Source organism: Pteronotus mesoamericanus, unplaced genomic scaffold, assembly GCF_021234165.1.
Source record: "Pteronotus mesoamericanus isolate MK-2021 breed Mesoamerican mustached bat unplaced genomic scaffold, CSHL_Meso_final contig_101, whole genome shotgun sequence".
Lineage (NCBI taxonomy): Eukaryota > Metazoa > Chordata > Mammalia > Chiroptera > Mormoopidae > Pteronotus > Pteronotus mesoamericanus.
In genome coordinates, this window is record NW_026555001.1 from 26,215,095 (window position 1) to 26,233,073 (window position 17,979).

The 17,979-nt window shown below is 45.6% G+C and overlaps 1 protein-coding gene across 1 annotated transcript in view; it reads left to right on the forward strand.

Moving 5' to 3' along the window:
* Positions 1 to 17,979, forward strand: part of NOL10 (nucleolar protein 10) — a 67,655-nt gene that overhangs the window by 34,365 nt on the left and 15,311 nt on the right. Inside the window, exons 14-16 of the mRNA XM_054569699.1 lie at positions 15,474 to 15,600; positions 17,490 to 17,569; positions 17,760 to 17,858. Coding sequence (XP_054425674.1) covers positions 15,474 to 15,600; positions 17,490 to 17,569; positions 17,760 to 17,858 — 306 coding nt within the window. The remainder of the gene's footprint in view (positions 1 to 15,473; positions 15,601 to 17,489; positions 17,570 to 17,759; positions 17,859 to 17,979) is intronic.

The following is a 17,979-nucleotide window of genomic DNA, read 5'->3' on the forward strand; positions in this document are numbered from 1 at the left end:
ATATTAAATGCAATGGCTAGAGGGGGAAAGGTTTTAAAAAGAAAGTAAGTTCAGAATGAGTGACAGGGCTGAGCAGCAGCGTCTGTAAAAAAAAATCTGGGAGTCTTATTCAGCTAAGGAGTAAATAGGAAGCAGAATGTTGGCCGCGATTCCACATGTGAGCGGGGGCGGGAAGGGCAAGGCGGTGTGAGCGGCGACCTTGGGGCTCTTCCCATGGCAAAGGGCCTCTGAGGAGTGTCGCAGGCCGGAGGTCGGAGTTGTGGTCTCAGGCCCATCTGGGAAGGTGTGTTCCGGGGGTGCGGGGAGAGAATAAGGCGCGCGGGAACTGCTCCTGCTGTGGGTCAGGAAAGTTCGGGGCCTCGGACTGAAGACGGGGACTGTCGTCATTGAGGACGCAGCAGTAGCCGTCAGAGAGGGGGAGGAGGGCAAGGACGGACCTTGTTGAACTTCTAGAAAGAAGAAGAAAGACAGATTTGAATGAAAAACACAATTCATTTTAAATGGAGTTCAACTCTGAGGTCAGAGATGCATATTTTTTAGATGTCTTGATTCACAATAATGCAAATGGGACATATGCTCAATTTTGTTCTCCAAGAAATCTATCTTAAAGATCAAATATAGAGAGATCTGGAAAGATAAGCTATTAAAGGTAAAACACCTAATTTTATGGAGGAAAAAATGCAAGTCACTTATAGGCAGAACCTAGCACTTACAGGCAATGGAAGAGGTAGATTCCAAACTTGGTGTATCTCCATCAGCTTTTCCCAGCGGTGAAGCAAAGCAGATGCCAGGGGGCAGTGCCTTTCTTTTTAGCGAGTTTCCTGTCTAACTCACAGCAAACCTGTGGGGACTCAGTTGTATCTTATGCATGAAATTCTTTATAAGGCTTGGTGTTCCATTTGTAATTTTTCAGTTATATATGCGTAATTATCAAATGGGAAGTAAGGCACAAAAGTCAGGTGGCTAATAAGGAGTCTGTTCTAATACAAAGAGACTCTGTCTTTACAGAGGGGAAATGTGGGCTTCCTATTTTCATCTAAGCACTTTCAGGCAGTAACACAGTTTCTGTGATGTTTTTCTCAGCAAAGGAAATCCTCTCCACTTCCCATGGCAATTTATTGGGTCACAAGAATAGCAGACACACAGAAAGCGTTAATGTGTGACCCTCAGGAAGTCATTTTCTGAGCATCTGGTCACATTTTCAAAAGTTAATTTGGTTCTGCCTAGGTAAAAATACATATGAAAATATCTGATGCACCTGTGACGTGCATTTTGTGTTAATGCATCAGATGATGCTTGTTTTTGGTTAAACAGTTACACAGCTGGCGTGCCCTTGAAAATAAACGACAGCTTTCTTCTCAGGGGCTCTTGGTTCGGTTTGAATCAGTTACAGGCCGGAGGTCTGTCTCCCGGCCCTGGTGGGGGCTGCGCTCACCGCAGCGCATGCCCAGTCGGTCCGCCTCCGCGCACCTCCTGCTTGGGACGTGCGCCTGCGGGCAGACCCGGGGCTGGCGGTGACTGGGCAGGGTCCGCGGGCAGGGCTGGGCCCTCGTTTCTGAGGGCGCCTGACCGCTCGGGTCCCGCGGAAGCTTCAGTGATAGATACGTCCCTTCCTTGCTCGGGCTTTTTGTTGTGTTTTGTTTTTCTTTAGAAATAGAAAGTGGGTTATACAAATAGGTAAGAAATTTGGGCCAAAATCTTTTAAAAAGCCCAACTTATAGAGCAAATAGTAGGGGAGTTCTAGGACTCGCTCTGTCTTGACCTTGGTGGTTGGGCGTCCTCAGATCCCAGGAAGCTTGTGTGGCTTCTGGTGCCCGTGTACTCAGATGGCAGTTCCCGGAGCAAGACTTCTGTGTCCCTGATGCCGGGGACAGCGCCTGCTACTTCAAGGGCCCTCACTGCATGCCTGTTGGTTTGGAGGAATGAATATTATTGCTACTTCACTTTGAAGAATGTATGGACAATTTTCAAATATATGTGAAATAGAACTGTAATGACCCCCTCTACCCATCCCGTCACTTCAGTGTTACGGTAGCCGCTTTCCCCTAGGCCTTTCCGAGGCTTGGGGGTGGCGTTGGCTTATATCACTAGCTCTTCAAATTCCTCCGGAAGGTAACTATTGAAAATGGTTAAACAGGAGTAAGTACTTGATCTTCACATTGGCGCACATCTTTAACCAGGTTACATATTTACCTTCTTGAGGAACAGAACATTATTCCTGGTTGGGAAGACAGGTAATGTGTAAATGGCGGTAGTGAGACACATTGAAAGATGGGTTAGATCTGCCTGGTTGTATTTTTTTGTATATCTGCACATGGTTGTATCACACATTCATTCATTCACCTGACTATCTGAGGGCAGTTTTAGGTTCAGAGCAAAATCGAGTGGAATATATAGTGTTCCTGTATACCCCTTACAGACACACCCACAACAGGACACACACACGACACACACCTCCTCTGCCATCAGCATCCCACTCCAGAGTGGTACCTTGCTCCCTCGAACCCACTCCGACACATGACCACCACCCAAGGTCGTTAGGGCTCACTGCTCGTGTTGTCTGTTCTGGGGGTTTGGACAGGTGTATAATGGCAGGACCCACCACTCTGTACCATACAGAGGAGTTTCACTGGCCCAAACTCCCCCGCGCTCTACCTGTTTACCCCTCCCTCCCTCTCCCCCAGCCCCTGGGGACTGCTGATCTTTACTGACTCCATGGTTTTGCCTTTTCCGGAGCGTCATATATTTGGAATCACGCAGTCTGTTGGCTTCTTTCACTTGGTAACAGGGCTTTTCAGTTTGCTTCATGTCTTTCTGCGGCTTGATAGCTCATTCCCTCTCGTTGCTGATGGAGTGCAGCTGGCTTAGCCGTTCACCCATTGAATTGCATCTGTGGCTTGGAGTTTCAGCAGGTAAACATCCACGTGCTGGTCTTTGTGTGAACATAAGCTTTTGACTCCTTCGGGCGCGCAGCCAGGATCACATGGTGAGAGCATGTTTAGTTCTGTGAGAAAGGCCCCGCTGTCCTCCCGAGTCACACCCGGCAGCGGAGGAGGTGCGCCTTCCGTCGCTCCACACCCTGCTCGGCATTTGGTGCTGGCGTTGTTCTGGATTTAAGGCGTCCGATAAGTATGAAGTTGAGTAGTAGTTTATCATATAGCTGTGTCGTAATTTATTCACCTGGGTCCTCTCCACGGCTGTTTATCGCCCATGCCTCTGAGTTCTGTAAACCAGTTCTGTCCCGTGGGACTTGCTGTGCTGATGAAACGTTCTAGGTCTGCTTTGTCCAGTATGGTGGCCGCCAGCCATGTGCGGCTGTTGAGCACTTGCAATGTACCTGAGAAGCTGAATTGTAAATTTTATTTTATCTTAATTTAATTCAACGTGGCTGGCGTCTGCTGTATTGGACTGTGCAGCTCCGCCCTGTGCCAGAGCCAGGTCATCGAGCTGCTCCCTTGGACCACGTGGCTTTGGCCTCCACAGATTGCAGTCTAATGGTGTTCCTTTGCTCTTTGACAGTGATGTGAAATGTCCTTGGTGAAGCTCTTTTACAGGACTAATGGCCAGTGCTGGAGTCCCTTAAAGACGGATCTGTGATGCTTCTTGAGTTGAATTCCAAGAGTTTCTCCCTCAGACACATCAGTCCCCTGGGCTAGTCAAGCGAATGATGTCTCCGGACCGGGCTGTACGGCCCTAGCGAGCCCAAAGTCAGATTTTTGGTTCAGCTGAAGCAAGTGCTCATCTTCCTCTCGTCGCCCCTCACAAACCACAGGGCTTTCCTTTCATTCTGGACTTAGAGATTACGCTACGTGCACGGTTTGCCTTGGAAAGCTGTTCTCTTTTTGAAAAGTTAGATTTTACATGAGATTTTTGGGATCTATCCTAAGACTTCTCTAAGAGTAGATTAGTACAGGCCCTGGCTGGGTAGCCCAGTTGGATAGAGCGTCGTCCCAGTACATCAAGGTGACGACGGGTTAGAGCCCTGCTCAAGGACACACACTAAACAACTAATGGATGCGTGAATAAGTGGAACAATAAACCAATGTTTCTCTCCCTCCCTTTCTCCCTTCCTTCCTTCCTCTCTCCCTCTCTCCATCTAAAATCAACAAATTGAAAAGGAATAGATTAATATACTCAGTACTTCCCTCTCACAGCCTTATATATACACACACATGTATATGTTAGTAGGACAATATGTTGTCATGTGTGAGAATCCTTTTTATCTTCCCATTGGGAAGTATACATACTTAAAACTCTGAAATAAACATTCCACTTAGGTTCGTAGAAAGTTACTTAAGCAATGAATGGTTTGCCACATTTTATTCATTGTGAGTCAAAACTGAGCTCTTTTACCCTCCTTTTGCTCTGCATGTATAATGCTGTCCTCCGCCTCTTTGGAGACCTGTGGCAAATCTTATTTTGCTTGGATTTAAAGCGTGTTCTTCAGGATTTCCTAGTTCCATGCATGACACCCTGTAGATAAACAGTAGCCGCTCAATGTTTTTGATCCTCCTAGAATAGCACTGTTAAAGTGTATAACCTTGAGGGAAGGGCGCACATAAATTTAAAAGCAATTCATTTTTCCTTTGTTTCTGCCAAGTGTCCATCTCTAGATATTTTTAAATACTAAGATACCCTTCGCTCTTCCATGGACTTCAGAGTTAAGAATTGGGAAGGCATAAGGATATGCTGAAAAATTATTAATAAATTCCTTTGCTGGCCAGGAAGTAGGCCAGAACCAGGAAACCGCTGCTGCGGTGACCAGGATAGCACGCCGAAACCATCTGCGTGCCTCTTGGCAGGAGGAAAATGACCAAACAAGATCTTGGAGCGTGCTCGTTACCAGGCGTATGACCAAAAAGATAAATCCATCTCACACAATGCACTTGGCCTCGCACCATCAGTGCCCCGGGGCGGGGGGGGTGTCTCCCCCCGGCAAGGCCGGCGTTTCTAGGGCAGTTGGGGTATTGGGAGAGGCAAGGGCTGAACGCGGAGGGATTAAGTCTGCCGGGGGCTGCTGTCATTGCACGCCCGTGGGAACGCTGGGGTGGGAACACTGGGCGCCCTGCCGCCCTCGGAGGCTGCGGGGGGTGCGGGGGGTGCGGACGTGGCGCGGTGAGAGTCATCAGCGGGGGTCGCAGCAGGGGTGCGAGGCAGGCCCTTCAGGAAAGGGTGCCTGAGAGACCTGAGAGAAACGTGTTTTTTCCTGTTTCGCAGTGGACTCTGAAGAAGATTGGGGCCATTTTAAGATACTGTTTCTTGAGAATTGAAGGAAAATGATGGAAACTGAGGATACTTTCATGCTTTTTATGGCATTGTTTGCAATTTTCATGAAAAGCAGACAGAAATGGAACCTTAGTGAAAAAGCATCCAATCTTTCACCATTAACTACAATGTTAGCTGTGGGGTTTTTGTAGATTTTTTTAAAAAAATTATTTATTTATTTTAGAGGGGAGATGGAGCAAGAAAGAGAAACATCGATTTGTTGTTCCTCTTACTGATGCATTCATTGGTTGCTGCTTGTATGAGCCCTGACCAGGGATGGAACCTGCAACCTTGGTGGGTCTGGACGACACCCTGACCAACTGAGCCACCTGGCCAGGGTCTTGTAGAGGTTTTTTAGAATTATGTTCCTTTCTACCTCTAGTTTGTAGACTGTTTCCATCATGAATTGGGATTGGATTTTATCAAGTGTATTTCCCGTGTCTCTGGAGATGATGTGGGTTTTGTCCTTTATTAATACGGGGTGCTACATTGACTTTCATATACTGAACCAGCCTTTCATTCCTTGGACATACCCCACTTGGAAATTGGGTATAATCCTTTTTATTCGCTACTGGGTTTCATTTCCTTTGATATACGTAAAGGATATTTGGAATTCTCTAAATTTCCTTCTGTTACTGATTTCTCATTTCATCCCACCGAGGTCAGAAACATACCTTGTTTCATCTCAGTCCTTGTTAACTTACTGAGACTTGGTTTGTAGCCCAGCCTGCGGTCTGGCCCGGAGAATGTTCGACGGGCACCGGAGGGGCGTGTGTGTTGGGCTCTTTAGACGTCTCCTAGATGTATTTAGTTACAGTGCGACTCGTCCGCTGTCTCTGCTCTCCTCTGTCTGGTTGTTCTCTTTGTTACTGAACGTGGGATATCGAAGTCTCTAATGTTACTGGTGAATGGTCTGTTTCTCACTTTAATTCAGTTTTTGTTTCAGGTATTTTGGGACTCTTATGTACATTTATGTTTGTAATTGTTATATCTTCTTGATAGATTGACTGCGTTACTATTATTGTCAATTTTTTTTCCTCCAGTAACAGTTTTTGTCTTAAGACTGTTTTGTCTAATCCTAGTATAGACACCTCTGGCTACTGTTTGCATGGTATGTTTTTCCATATTGTATTTTTTATTTTCAACCTTTTAGTGTCTTTGAATCTAAAATGGTCTCTTGTAAACAGTATGCAGTTGGATCATGCTTCTTTTGATCCATTTAAATTTAATGTCATTACTGATAAAATAGGATTTATTTCTGCTTTATTACTACTATTTGTTTTCTAAATGTCTTATGTCATTTTATTCCTCAGTTCCCTTGTTACTGGCTTTTGTGTTACATAGATATTTTCTAGTGAACCATTTAAATTCTTTTTAGTTTATTTTATATATTTTTTAGTTATTTTTTTTCACGGTTGCCCTAGAGAGTACCATTAACATCTTAAGTTATGGCAGTTTAGTTCAGGTTAATACCAGTTTAATTTCAGTATTATTCAAAAACTTTATTCCTTTTAATTTAACCTTTATTGTATTTTTTCCCATTATCATTTAGTCCCCTTGAACTCCCCTCCCCCCAGCAATCACCACGAAAACTTTATTGCTATATAGCTCCATTTCCCTCCTCTTCTGTGCACTTGCTCCTTCAGATTATATCCTTAAGCACAGGATGCCGTCACCTTAGGTTCATAGTTATTGCTTATGGAGTTGTCTTTACGTGATGAGAGACCCCCTGCCCACCTTGCTGAGAATCCCTTCTAGGCGAGGCGCCTGCCCCTGGTGCTTTCAGAGTCTGTCTCTGTCTTTCTGCAGCTTGACTGTCATGTGTCTAGGTATGGTTCTCTTTGCATTTATTCTGCTTGGAGGTGAGCTTCTTGGATGTGCATGTTATTATTATTACTGCTACCGATTTTGAGATGTTTGGGCCATTATTTCTCCAGGTGGCCTGTCTTTCCCTTTGTTTCTGTTCTTCTGGAACATGTATGTGTCGGTCTGTTAAGTGACCTCCCACAGGTCTCTCTGGCTCTGTTTGGTTTTCTTTGGTCATTTGTTTCTTTCTGTTGCTCAGATGGGATCATCTCAACTGAACCATTCTCAGGGTGGTTGATTCTTTCTTCTGCCAATTTACATCTGTTGCTGAGCCCCTCAGTTGATTTTTATTTCAGTTGTATTTTTTAACTCTAGAACTTTTATTTAGGTTTTTTCTTTTTTAAATAATTTTTAACTATTGATACTCTCTATTTCATGAGACATGAGCTCATACTTTATTTATTTGGACATGGTTTCTTTTTAGCTCTTTCACCTATCTGTAATGGCTGATTGAAAGTGTGTATCTGGAAAGTTCAGTGCTCAAAAGATGGGTTCCACTGCCTGCTCCCCGCCCACCCCACCCCCGTATTTGGGCCACGTGTTTCTTTCCTGTCTGGTAGCTTTTCGTTGAGAGCTGGAGGTTTTAGGGTTAGGGTTAGGGGACTCAGGTTCCCCTCCCAGGAAAGGGGTCATTGTTATCGCTGCTGTTTGCTTGTCTAATGGCTCCCGGACTGGGTTTGTAAAACATGGTTTCTTTGCTATCTAGATGCGGCCACCAAAGTCTCTGCGTGGGCCACTCAGTTGTCAGCTAACGATTGAACAGGGACTCCTTAAATGCCAGGCACTCACTTAAATGCCAGTCTTGCAGCCTGGGCACAGCGGTCCCTGAAGGTGTAGGTCAGGTCACTCCCCTTCTCTGCGCAGAACCTTCCCGTGGCCCCCGCCCCCTGCGGGGAGCTGAGGCCCTGCGCAGCGGCTCTCCCTCCCTTCCTCTGCGTGAGCCACGCCGGGCTGTGCCCTTTGCTGGTCCCCAGACATTCTGAGCGTTTCTGACCTCAAGGCCTTGGCCGCTGCCAGATATGTTCATGGTTCATTCACTCCTCTCCTCCGAGTCTGTGCTCAGTTGTCACCTCAGCGTGGGTGTCCCTGTCCCCTCCTCCTCCACTTCCCCTGTACTCCCCACCACCTTCACTGCTTTAGTGTCCCCATAAATCAAAAATTGTCACTATCTGTCATACTCTGTGCTGTCTTGTCTTTGCTTATTCTCCTTTCTGGACTGTAAGCTCTTTAAAGGTAGAGATTCTTGTTTGTCTTGGTGGCTGCTGTATGTACAGTGAAGAGAAAACTGCTGACAGCAACTGTTGAATAAACGAACGGGGACATTTGGCAGCCCACTGTTATTTAAGAATAAGGCCCTCAGATGCCCACTGAGTGTGATGGTCTTGTCCGCTGGTGTTTTCATGCTCACTCTCTGCCTAATGCCTTTTGGAGGGCTCCCAGCTGTCAGCACCCGAAGTCTGTCTTCGGGGATCTTCCGTTTTCGTTCCGTTTCTTCCGGGAATGGCGGGCTTCCGGCTGGCAGGAGTGGGCGCCCAGCAGCGCACGCTTGGCTTCTGGAGTCACAGGAGCGAAGAAAAAGCTAGGGGACCCAGAGCGTGGCACGCAGACTGCTGTTTCATGGGGCTGATTTCAGCCTGCAGCCCAGGTCACCTGCACGCAGGGCCCGCTCGGGCAGGGCATCTTCCCTGCACCTTGTCCCAGTCTCCTCAGGCCTCCCGCGGGGCAGCCAGGAGTCGGGTCCTCCTCAGCTCCGACACCTCCCCTCCGTGCGGGCCCCTCCTCCCAGGCACGCGGAGCGTGGAGTGCTGGGTCTCGGAGAACGAGGGGAAGGCGCATCTGCTCCCCTTTCTCTTTGTTTACCTCTGCAAGCCCCCAACACCTACCCTTTAAGTGCCTTAACCACTACAACATCTTTTGTTCTTTTTATAGCCATTTACTGCCACTTTAACTAGGGGTGGGACAGAAAGGAAATAGAAATGTGTAGGTCCTGTGCCATTATTAACTGAACGTTCTCTGTAGTTATTAACGTGTTTCAAGTTTGAATTTAAATCTTTGCTGGGGGTGTCCTGTGTCCCCTAACCTTGGGTGCAGGCACTCCCTCTCACGCCCGTTCGTGTTCACAGAACCTCGCCTAGATCAACTGTCAGTTTGACCGACTGCTAATGAGTCGATAGCATGAGCAATCTTAATTTTTTTCACTTGGCCTTATTTTTTCATTTCGTTTCAGTGCCTAAACTACTTTTCAAACACTAAATTGCAATAGATACTTTGTCTGCTTTTTAAAATAAATGTTCAAGTGAAATACCTGCTTTGCTTATCTGATTTTTAGGAATGAGAGAACAAAGCACTGCAAGTAAGAGTACCTCTAAGTGAGTCATAATTGCCCTCACAGTTGCATGTAAATTTGGGCCTGCACTCAGGCAGCCTGTTTTGTGGCCACCGAAAGTACGTGTTGAATGCATGGCCCCGCCCCTGGCCTACCCAGTGTCTCTCCTGTCCTAGGCCCCACCAGCTGTTAGTGCGGCAGCTGTCAGCATTTGAAAATGCAGGCTGGTGCTAGGTTCACAGGAAAAATTTGAAAAGGAAGTTTCCCTTTGAGTTCATGTATTGAGGAGTCGGTCGTCTTAGTTGGCAAAATGCTACTGGAGATTGCAGGCTATGCCATTGGAAGAATTATCATTAATCATAATAGGGGCCAGTGCTATTGACAGTATAATATACCTTCATAGTGTCTGATCTGTAATTCTGAAATCCAAACTCCCTGAAAAGTTTTTTGTACCTCCTCAGTGGCAGTCCCTGGCCCGACCTGCTTCCTGAGGACGCAGGCCTGGCAGGTGCTGCGAGGCTTCGGCCAGTCTTTGTCCCAGAGAACTGATGTTCATGTGCTGGATCGTGGACCACTGACCTAAACCCCACTGAAGGTTTATGGAATGCACAGGGGGCGGAGTGCCTTGCCTTTTTAAAATGCAAAAAATGCTGACTTTCAAACCCTTTTGGTCCCAATAGCTTCCGATAAAGGGTTAAAGCCTTATACTAAGAGCCACTGATTTCTCATTAGCTGTGGGTTAGAATTCCTATAGGGGGATGAAAACCCCCTGCTTCTTTGAGTAAAACCCCCTGCTTCTTTGAGTGTCTTATTATTTTTTGCTATTGCTATTATTATTTTTGTCATCTTCTTGTTGTTATTATTGCTCTAGTTCCAGAACTGATGTTTATATCTTCTTTCAGAATGTCCTGAAAACGGTCCCATAACAAAATAATTAGATTATTTACGTGGTTGCTAAGTGGTAAAATTATTTTATATTCAAACTCTTCTTTGTCAGGAAGTGTAGTTCTTTACCTGTTCAGTGCTGTCATTACAACATAAATAGTGTTTAAATTGAGTTTCTAGGATTATAGTAGCATACGATCACTGAAAGGTAGAACTGACAGTTCTTCTGACCAGGCATCTTCTGCCTACTGAATGAGTAAACTATATATTAATTTTATGTAACATCAAGTTCTAAAGATGGCAGTTAATATTTTACCGAGTATAAAATCAAGGTAGCGTGTTTCCTTCAACACTCTCTTGATCTCCCACCTCAGTAAGTAAAGGCCTCCCCAGAACCATTAAAAAATTTCTCTTCCGTGGCACTAATCACAGTATATTGGACTTGATTGTTTTCTAAACTTCTTTTACATATATTTGACGATTAGCACTTAACTTTTCATAAATGCTCACCTAACCTTTTGAATGAATGAAGTTAAGAAAATTAAGAATCACCTACAAATGCTGCTGATGCGAAACAGCTCTTCCGGTTAGAGTTCATTCTCTTACATCATTCCTGGAGTGCACTGTGCCTGGGACGTAGTCAGTAGGCCGCTCAGTAAGTACGGGGACGGGGAACGGAGCGCTGCCTCCTGGCACTCACGGGGTCTCGTTTCGCTGCCGGCGCCCCGGAGCCCTTCTGCTGCCGGGAGCCTGCTCCCCGATGCTGGCGTCGTCCTCTTTCCAGTTGTTCACGAGGAGGTCCCACTCCACCCTGGGTGCTGCCTGCATTTTGAAAATGTTTTAAAAGAATATTTAGAAAACCCAGCTGCATGTACTTGGATGTGTTACATACTTCTCTGTGTCTAGTGTAATTATGTATCAGGTCAAGTTTCCCATGCATGAGCCCATTTTTGTTGAAAGTTGTTGTTTTTTAAGGTTTTATTTATCGATTGGTTGGGACGTGCCCTGACCAGGAACCAAACCACAACCCTGGCGTGTGCCCTTGCCAGGAACCGAACCAGCGACCTTTCGCTTTGTGGGGCCGCGCCCAACCAGCTGAGCCACACCGGTCAGGTCATTGGTTCAGAGGTTTTTTATTGTCCGGTGATAAAGTTCTACTGGAGTAATTAAGAATTTTCTTAGTTGCTAAAGTTTTTTAAATTGTTTTTTTAGTCGGTTAAAAATGCAAGACAATTTTCCATTTAATTGCTGTTTTAATTTTTCATATTAAGAGGAGGAAAATAAAATAATTATATCATACTTACTAGCATTATAAGTAACTGGAAAATGGTGGCATTTATAGTAAACGAGTTTGGTTTGGGCCTTTGATTCCAGCAATGTGCATACTACCTTGTTGTTACTTTAACCTCCCTTGAGCTGTTAAAACTCTCTCTCAAGGACTCCTCAGCCTCTGTTTCTCTGGAAGACGGCCTTGGGGTGTGGCACAGCAGTCTTCTGAAAGTGAAGTGGGGGCAGGGGACACTCTTCTCTGCCAGCTCCCTAAGAGTTTTAATATTTATCCTCTGTTCTCCCTGCCCTTAGTTATTTTTGTCCGTTATGAGAATATATGAGAATTTGGAGTTTTAAAATTAAACATATAATTAACATTTTAAAGGCAGATTTTAATCACAGAGGCAAATGGTCTTGGGAACATAGTATGTATTTTTATGTAGTTTAAAATGGGTTCTTCTGCCTTAATGGATTAGAACAAACAAATACTTGGCTACATTTGAGTCAAGGCCTTCCCATAACATGTGGATAGAGATTCTTTCCTATTTTGGAGAACCAAGTATTTCCGGTTAGATTGGTTGAAAAGATTGGCATTCACGTTGCTAAGGGACCCACCATATCCCTTTATAGCAGTTTGATGAATCAGTTTCCAGCTGTCTACTTTTATGACTTGTGACTTTAGGTAATTTTTATAAATAAAAAGTGGAAGGTCATTAACAGATAATAGGAGTTTAAAATAGAACAGTCCTCATCAACTTTGTGAAACAAAACTCTTCCCATGAATAAAAATGTAGATAAACAAGCAATAACCATCCTTGACTGAAGTATATGATACAGCAATATAATGGCCACCGAAAACCTGGAAACTTTTGATGTAGTAGTAGTAATAGTACTTCAGTGGCTCAGAGGTGATTTCTTGAAGTTGTAAAGCCTGAAATTTAGGGAGTAAGTTCATATATTTTTAAGGAAGGTTTACTGGATTTTACAAATGGAGACAGCAAGGGATGGTCACACGTTCATTGATACCGCGGTCCTCCTGGGCACAGCAGGGCCGCGGGGGCCGCAGGCGAGGCCTCCATGCTGGTCAGGCGGCTGCAGTGGTAGCGCCTCAAGGGCAGACGTCTGAGGGAAGCGTTCCTGCGGGTGAAACCGGAGGGTCAGGCCCCTTAAATCAGTAATCTCAGCTTTGTTATGCTGGTTCTGTTTTTTCTCTGAAAAGGAACTAGGGAAACATGGTTAATAAAATCAACCCATTAGATTTCACTTTGTTTTTGATGGAAATGTTTCCTCCTATAAAATTTAATGACCAAGGATTTGATTGCAGAGATTACTTACCATAACTAGGCCTGTCCCTGAGAGGCAATTTAAAACAATTCCATTAGATTCCAGATAACTAATCAAAAACCCTGCTGTGGAACATAATGAAAAAGGGTTATGATCTTTTGATATTTTTTCCCCTTCATCCCCCAGGAAAAGTCAGTAAACACTGTATAATCTTTTTATGGTCGTAGCAGCCCGTGTTTATGACTGGCGTAGGGTGTAGAGGGGAGACTCCTTTGCTGTGGGGCCTTCAGCGGCCAGTGCCCGCTTGATAGGAGGCAGAGTAGGCCTGATTTCACTGGAAAGTGTCCTCATGTCCAGTCGTTTTATAGTGAAGCATTTGAGTGTTTTTATCTGAAAAAGGACAATTAGATGATTTAAGAAATTGTCAGACAGCCTAGCTGGTGTGGCTCAGTGGCTTGAGTGCTGGCCTGTGAACCAAAGGGTCACAGGTTCGATTCCCAGTCAGGGCACATGCCTGGGTTGCAGGCCAGGTCCTCAGCAGGGGGTGCGTGAAATGTAACCACACATTGATGTTTCTTTCCCTCTATCCCTCCCTTCTCCTCTCTAAAAATAAATAAATAAAATCTAAAAAAACCATCAAACAGGACCTTTTAAGTTGTAGTACCTCGTGCACATGAAATTCATGAATGCTTTCGTACATGTTTTGTGTATAAGTAGATTTACTTACGAAATATGTACTGAACATTTACTAACATCGGCAGGCAATGTTCTAGGTGCTGGAAATTCACCATTTAAAACAAGTGAAGTTCTTACTCCCCCAAAGAGACAGAGTCTTGGATATTGCATTCTAGAGGAGTGACCATGGTGTACTTTCGTGCCGTCTGAAAGAGAAGATGGCTCTCCTCGGACACATACCACGTATGGTAGAGCTTTGCAGGGGACAGCAGTGACTGCCGGGAGGGAGATGCCCCGTCACTTCGAGCAAGGCACCCGTCGTCTTCCCAGCCGCTCCTGTGCTCGCTCCGCCCGCGCCCTTTTTCTCCTGCTCTCGCCGCCTGCCTGTGGGCTCCGTGCCGTCCCAGTGCCGGCCTCCAGCCACGGCGTGTGCCTGCCCATGTGCCCGGGGTGTGCCCGCGTCTTTCTGCTCCGGCTCGGCTTCCAGCTCCTTCACGGAGCTCGCAGTCGGTGGCTTTGGTTTTAGCACAGTGCTTTGTGTGTAGTAGTATTTGGCATTGATGTTTGGTGACTACAACTGCTGTTCTTAAAAAGTGTTCCACATTGAATGTTTTGAAGGTGCCTTACATTTCCTGAAGGCTTGTCTTCTAGGGTTAGAGTCAAACCCCTTCGTGTGTATAATCTTCTGGCTTCAAAAATGGTACAGATGAGGCTAATAGGGAACCTCTCGGCAGGACGCCTTCTGTGCTTATTAAGAGCTGGTCCTCATGCCCAGGAGCCCAGCAGCCTTCGGTGGTTAGGGGTGGGGTCGTTCTCTCTCATCAGCCAAAATAATGTAACGATGTTATTGTGTGCCAGGTGTGGCTGTATCTAACATCCTTCAGGTTGCTTTTTTTTTTTTCTTTGAAGAGGGAGTTAGGGAAGAGGGCGTTAGGGACCGTTTTTCTTTGTTTTAACTCTATTCCTGCCACCTGCCTTTCTCCAAGAAGTTTAAGCTAGATTGAGTCATTTCCATGGGGATTTCTGTTGTTTTCCAGTGTACTTGGTTACTGTCAAAGTCCCCAGGCAGGTAGTCCGTGGAAGCTCCCTGTGGCCAGAGGCTGGTGCTCTCTCTTCTCAGCCCGCCCCCCTCCCCCCGCACCCCCCACCCCCTGGCCCAGGGGGTCTCAGTGGCATCACTTCCTGCAGAGCCACTGGTCAGGGTGGGAGGAGGGGGCGCAAGTGTCTGCATCAGAGCCAAGAAAGTAAGAAGCAGTCAGTCCCCCGGGGCCAACAGACCGAAGCCCCCAGCTGTGAGTAGCGGGCTACAAACCCTGCCCAGCCCTTGGTCCCTCTGCCTCTCACTGGGACTGACTGGGGGACCCTGGCATCCCGCCTCGGGTTACGTCTGGAGAACTTTACATACCGAGTTTTAATTTTTAATAAATGAAGTGGGCCATGTGAGAGAGCAAATGTAGTTATGAAGTAAATTAGTTGAAAACCCTTAAGAAAGGTAATTCTCATATTAGACTTTTGTTCTTCATGAGTGGCAAACTGAAAAAAGCGTGTATACCAAATGTGCTTTTGTAGCTTCTACTATTGTTTTGAATGAAAGAGGCGATGAACAGATGGGTGTTGTTACAAGTGCCTGAAGTATTTGTGTCCCGTGCTCTAATGTGAGAATACTCATTAATATCTTTGCATCCCAACCCAAGATGGGGTTCCCCCTTCCAAGCCTCAGCTCTTCCTACTTCGTGCTCTTCCATCATCTGCTTGTGAACTATGCGCATGGCAGTTATTTGCAATACTTCTGATAGAATCAATGATTTAAAAATACATTTAAGGAAATCTGGTTGTAAAATAACTAACTCTCAGGGGACGTGTGGGAATGCACGTTCGCTGACCTTCCCATCGACCCCGGCAGGTGCTGGGTGCTGCCCCCAGGTGGTGCTCCTTCTTAGACAACCTGACAGAAGAACTGGAAGAGAATCCGGAAAGCACGGTGTACGATGACTACAAATTCGTCACCCAGAAAGACCTGGAAAACTTAGGTAAGAAAAAATTAGGATAAAGTGATTATAAATTTTTTGTATCTTCGCTTGTTTGGTGGGTGGGGGAGGTAGTATTGAACATTTTAAAAGGGGTGGAATCACTTTTATCTGATTTTTGAATCTTCTCTTTCTGCCAAATCAGGTTATTAAACAGTATATGTTGTCAGATTTATGATCTGTGCTTAGAGAAAGGTTCAGATGAGTTCAACCTACTAAAGCTCTTTTGTATCTTAAATGAGGAATAACACTATAGGTAGGAAAAAATATCTGTCAAGAAAGCGATTTATTTTTTCAAGTACTAATTGAATATAATCAGGTTTTGAAAAATCTTAGAGACTGCAAGTAACTGATGTCTGGCTCCCTGTAGGTTTGCTTTTTAAAAGGTCTGGTCCAAGACTTGGAACCCACAGATTGACTCCTCAGATATGCAGAGCCTTACTGGGTACTTTAGGTTTAAAGACTACAAACCAAGAAGTGCCTCTTAATAATATTCAGCACTAGCATAGGACTTGCGTATGCCAGGCAGGATTTCAGGATTTCAGGATTTACTCACTCAGCCCTCACAGCTCTGCGAAGTGGACACGGCTGCGATTCTGCTTGGAAAGTAGGGAGACAGAGGCACAGAAAGAGCGGAGGGAGCTGCTGGGGGCTCCAGGGGCAGCGTACGGGAGGGCGCCGCCTGAGCCCCGGGGCCGCGCTTCGCCCTGCAGCCTCTCAGCACAGCGCGCACACCCCAGCTCCGGTGGTTTGCAGGTGAAGCGAGCAGACCCTGCTGGCCTTGCTCCAGCGGGGAGGGCGATGCGGCGGTCGCCGAGAGTGGGAACGCATGGGGGTCTGTCGCCCCAAGTCCAGGCGACCTCGTTGCCTTTGAACAACAGCAACTGAATGGTAGAAGAAAACAGAATCATGTCGTAAACAGACTGCTGGAGGGGTTCTTAGACTTGATTTATGTCCTACATCTCATAGCGCAGCTAATCCAGACAGAATTTTTTCCCCCGATGACCATGAAAATAGCTCCTCAAGTTTTATTGTGTTTAAAAAGAAAAAAAAAATCATGTTCTGCCTTTTTAAACGCGGCTTGAGGTAAATCGGGCAACGAGCGCCTCCCCCCGGAGGGCCTCCCCCGGCGGCGCCCCGCCCCCGCCCCCGCCCCGCAGTGGGCCTGGCCGGGCGCCCTGCTGCCGACTTTGGGCTGCTTTTTCCGTGTCTTTGCTGTGTCTGTTTTGGGTGCGGAAGACAGTTATAAAGGGTTAGCTACATTTGATAAAATGTGATTCTACCGCCCACTTTTAAAACTGTGGAAATAGGTGTAATATTCAGCAAAATAACTTATACTAGAAATCTTTTCATGTACCTTATTAATATCTTGTAATATTAAATGAGCCACTGGTTATCATTTTCAACAGATTTCACCATCATATATGAAACCTTTAAAATAATTTAAGAGTAGAAATAAGGCTTAGTAACTGACTCATTTCATAAGATTATGAACATTAAATACTTACAAGTTCTGACTTTCCCCACCTATGGCCTTCAGCAGCTCCTGTAACATGGCATCCCCAAAGCGCGCCTCACGGGCTGCTCTGTCTGAGAAGCGGGTATAGAGCGCAGTGGCCAGTGTCATGGGCATTGGAGACTTACTGGAGTGGGTCCCCACCCCCGCTCTGCTATGACTCGGCCTGTTACTTGACCTCAATTTGCCTTGGTTTCATCACCAATAAAATGGTAGTAGCAATGGTAGCAATGGCACCCACTCAGGGTTGCTTGGCAACTGAAGCAGATAATGTCTGAAAAGTGCTCAGCACAGTGTCTGAACACAGTAAGTGAGTGTGAGTTACCATTGCGAGAGATTTCCTAAGGACCTACCCTCTTCTCATTCACTTCCCCAGGGCTCACGCATCTCATTGGATCGCCTTTTCTCCGGGCATATATGCATGGATTTTTCATGGATATAAGGCTGTATCACAAGGTAAACACAAAGGCACAGTTATTTTAGGTGACTAATGAACTATCTGTAGCCATTTTTCTTTACTTACTTGCATTGTCATAAAACCTATTTAATGATTTGTAAGAAATCTGTCTATTCATTGACATAGTAGTGATGGTATATATGAAATGTGCTGCTAAATACAGTTTTTTTATTTTTTGACTTTGGAAAGGTGAAATTGATGGTAAACCCATTTGCTTATGAAGAATATAGGAAAGATAAGATCCGACAGAAGATAGAAGAAACGCGGGCACAGAGAGTGCAGTTAAAGGTAAATACTGTCCTCCCCGTTGAAGTCACTAGAGGAAGGCACTTAATTTTCATTTCGTTGTTATTCCAGAGAAACCTGACATCCCCCTCTGAGTTTCCCGTCATTTAGTACTTCCTCCTAG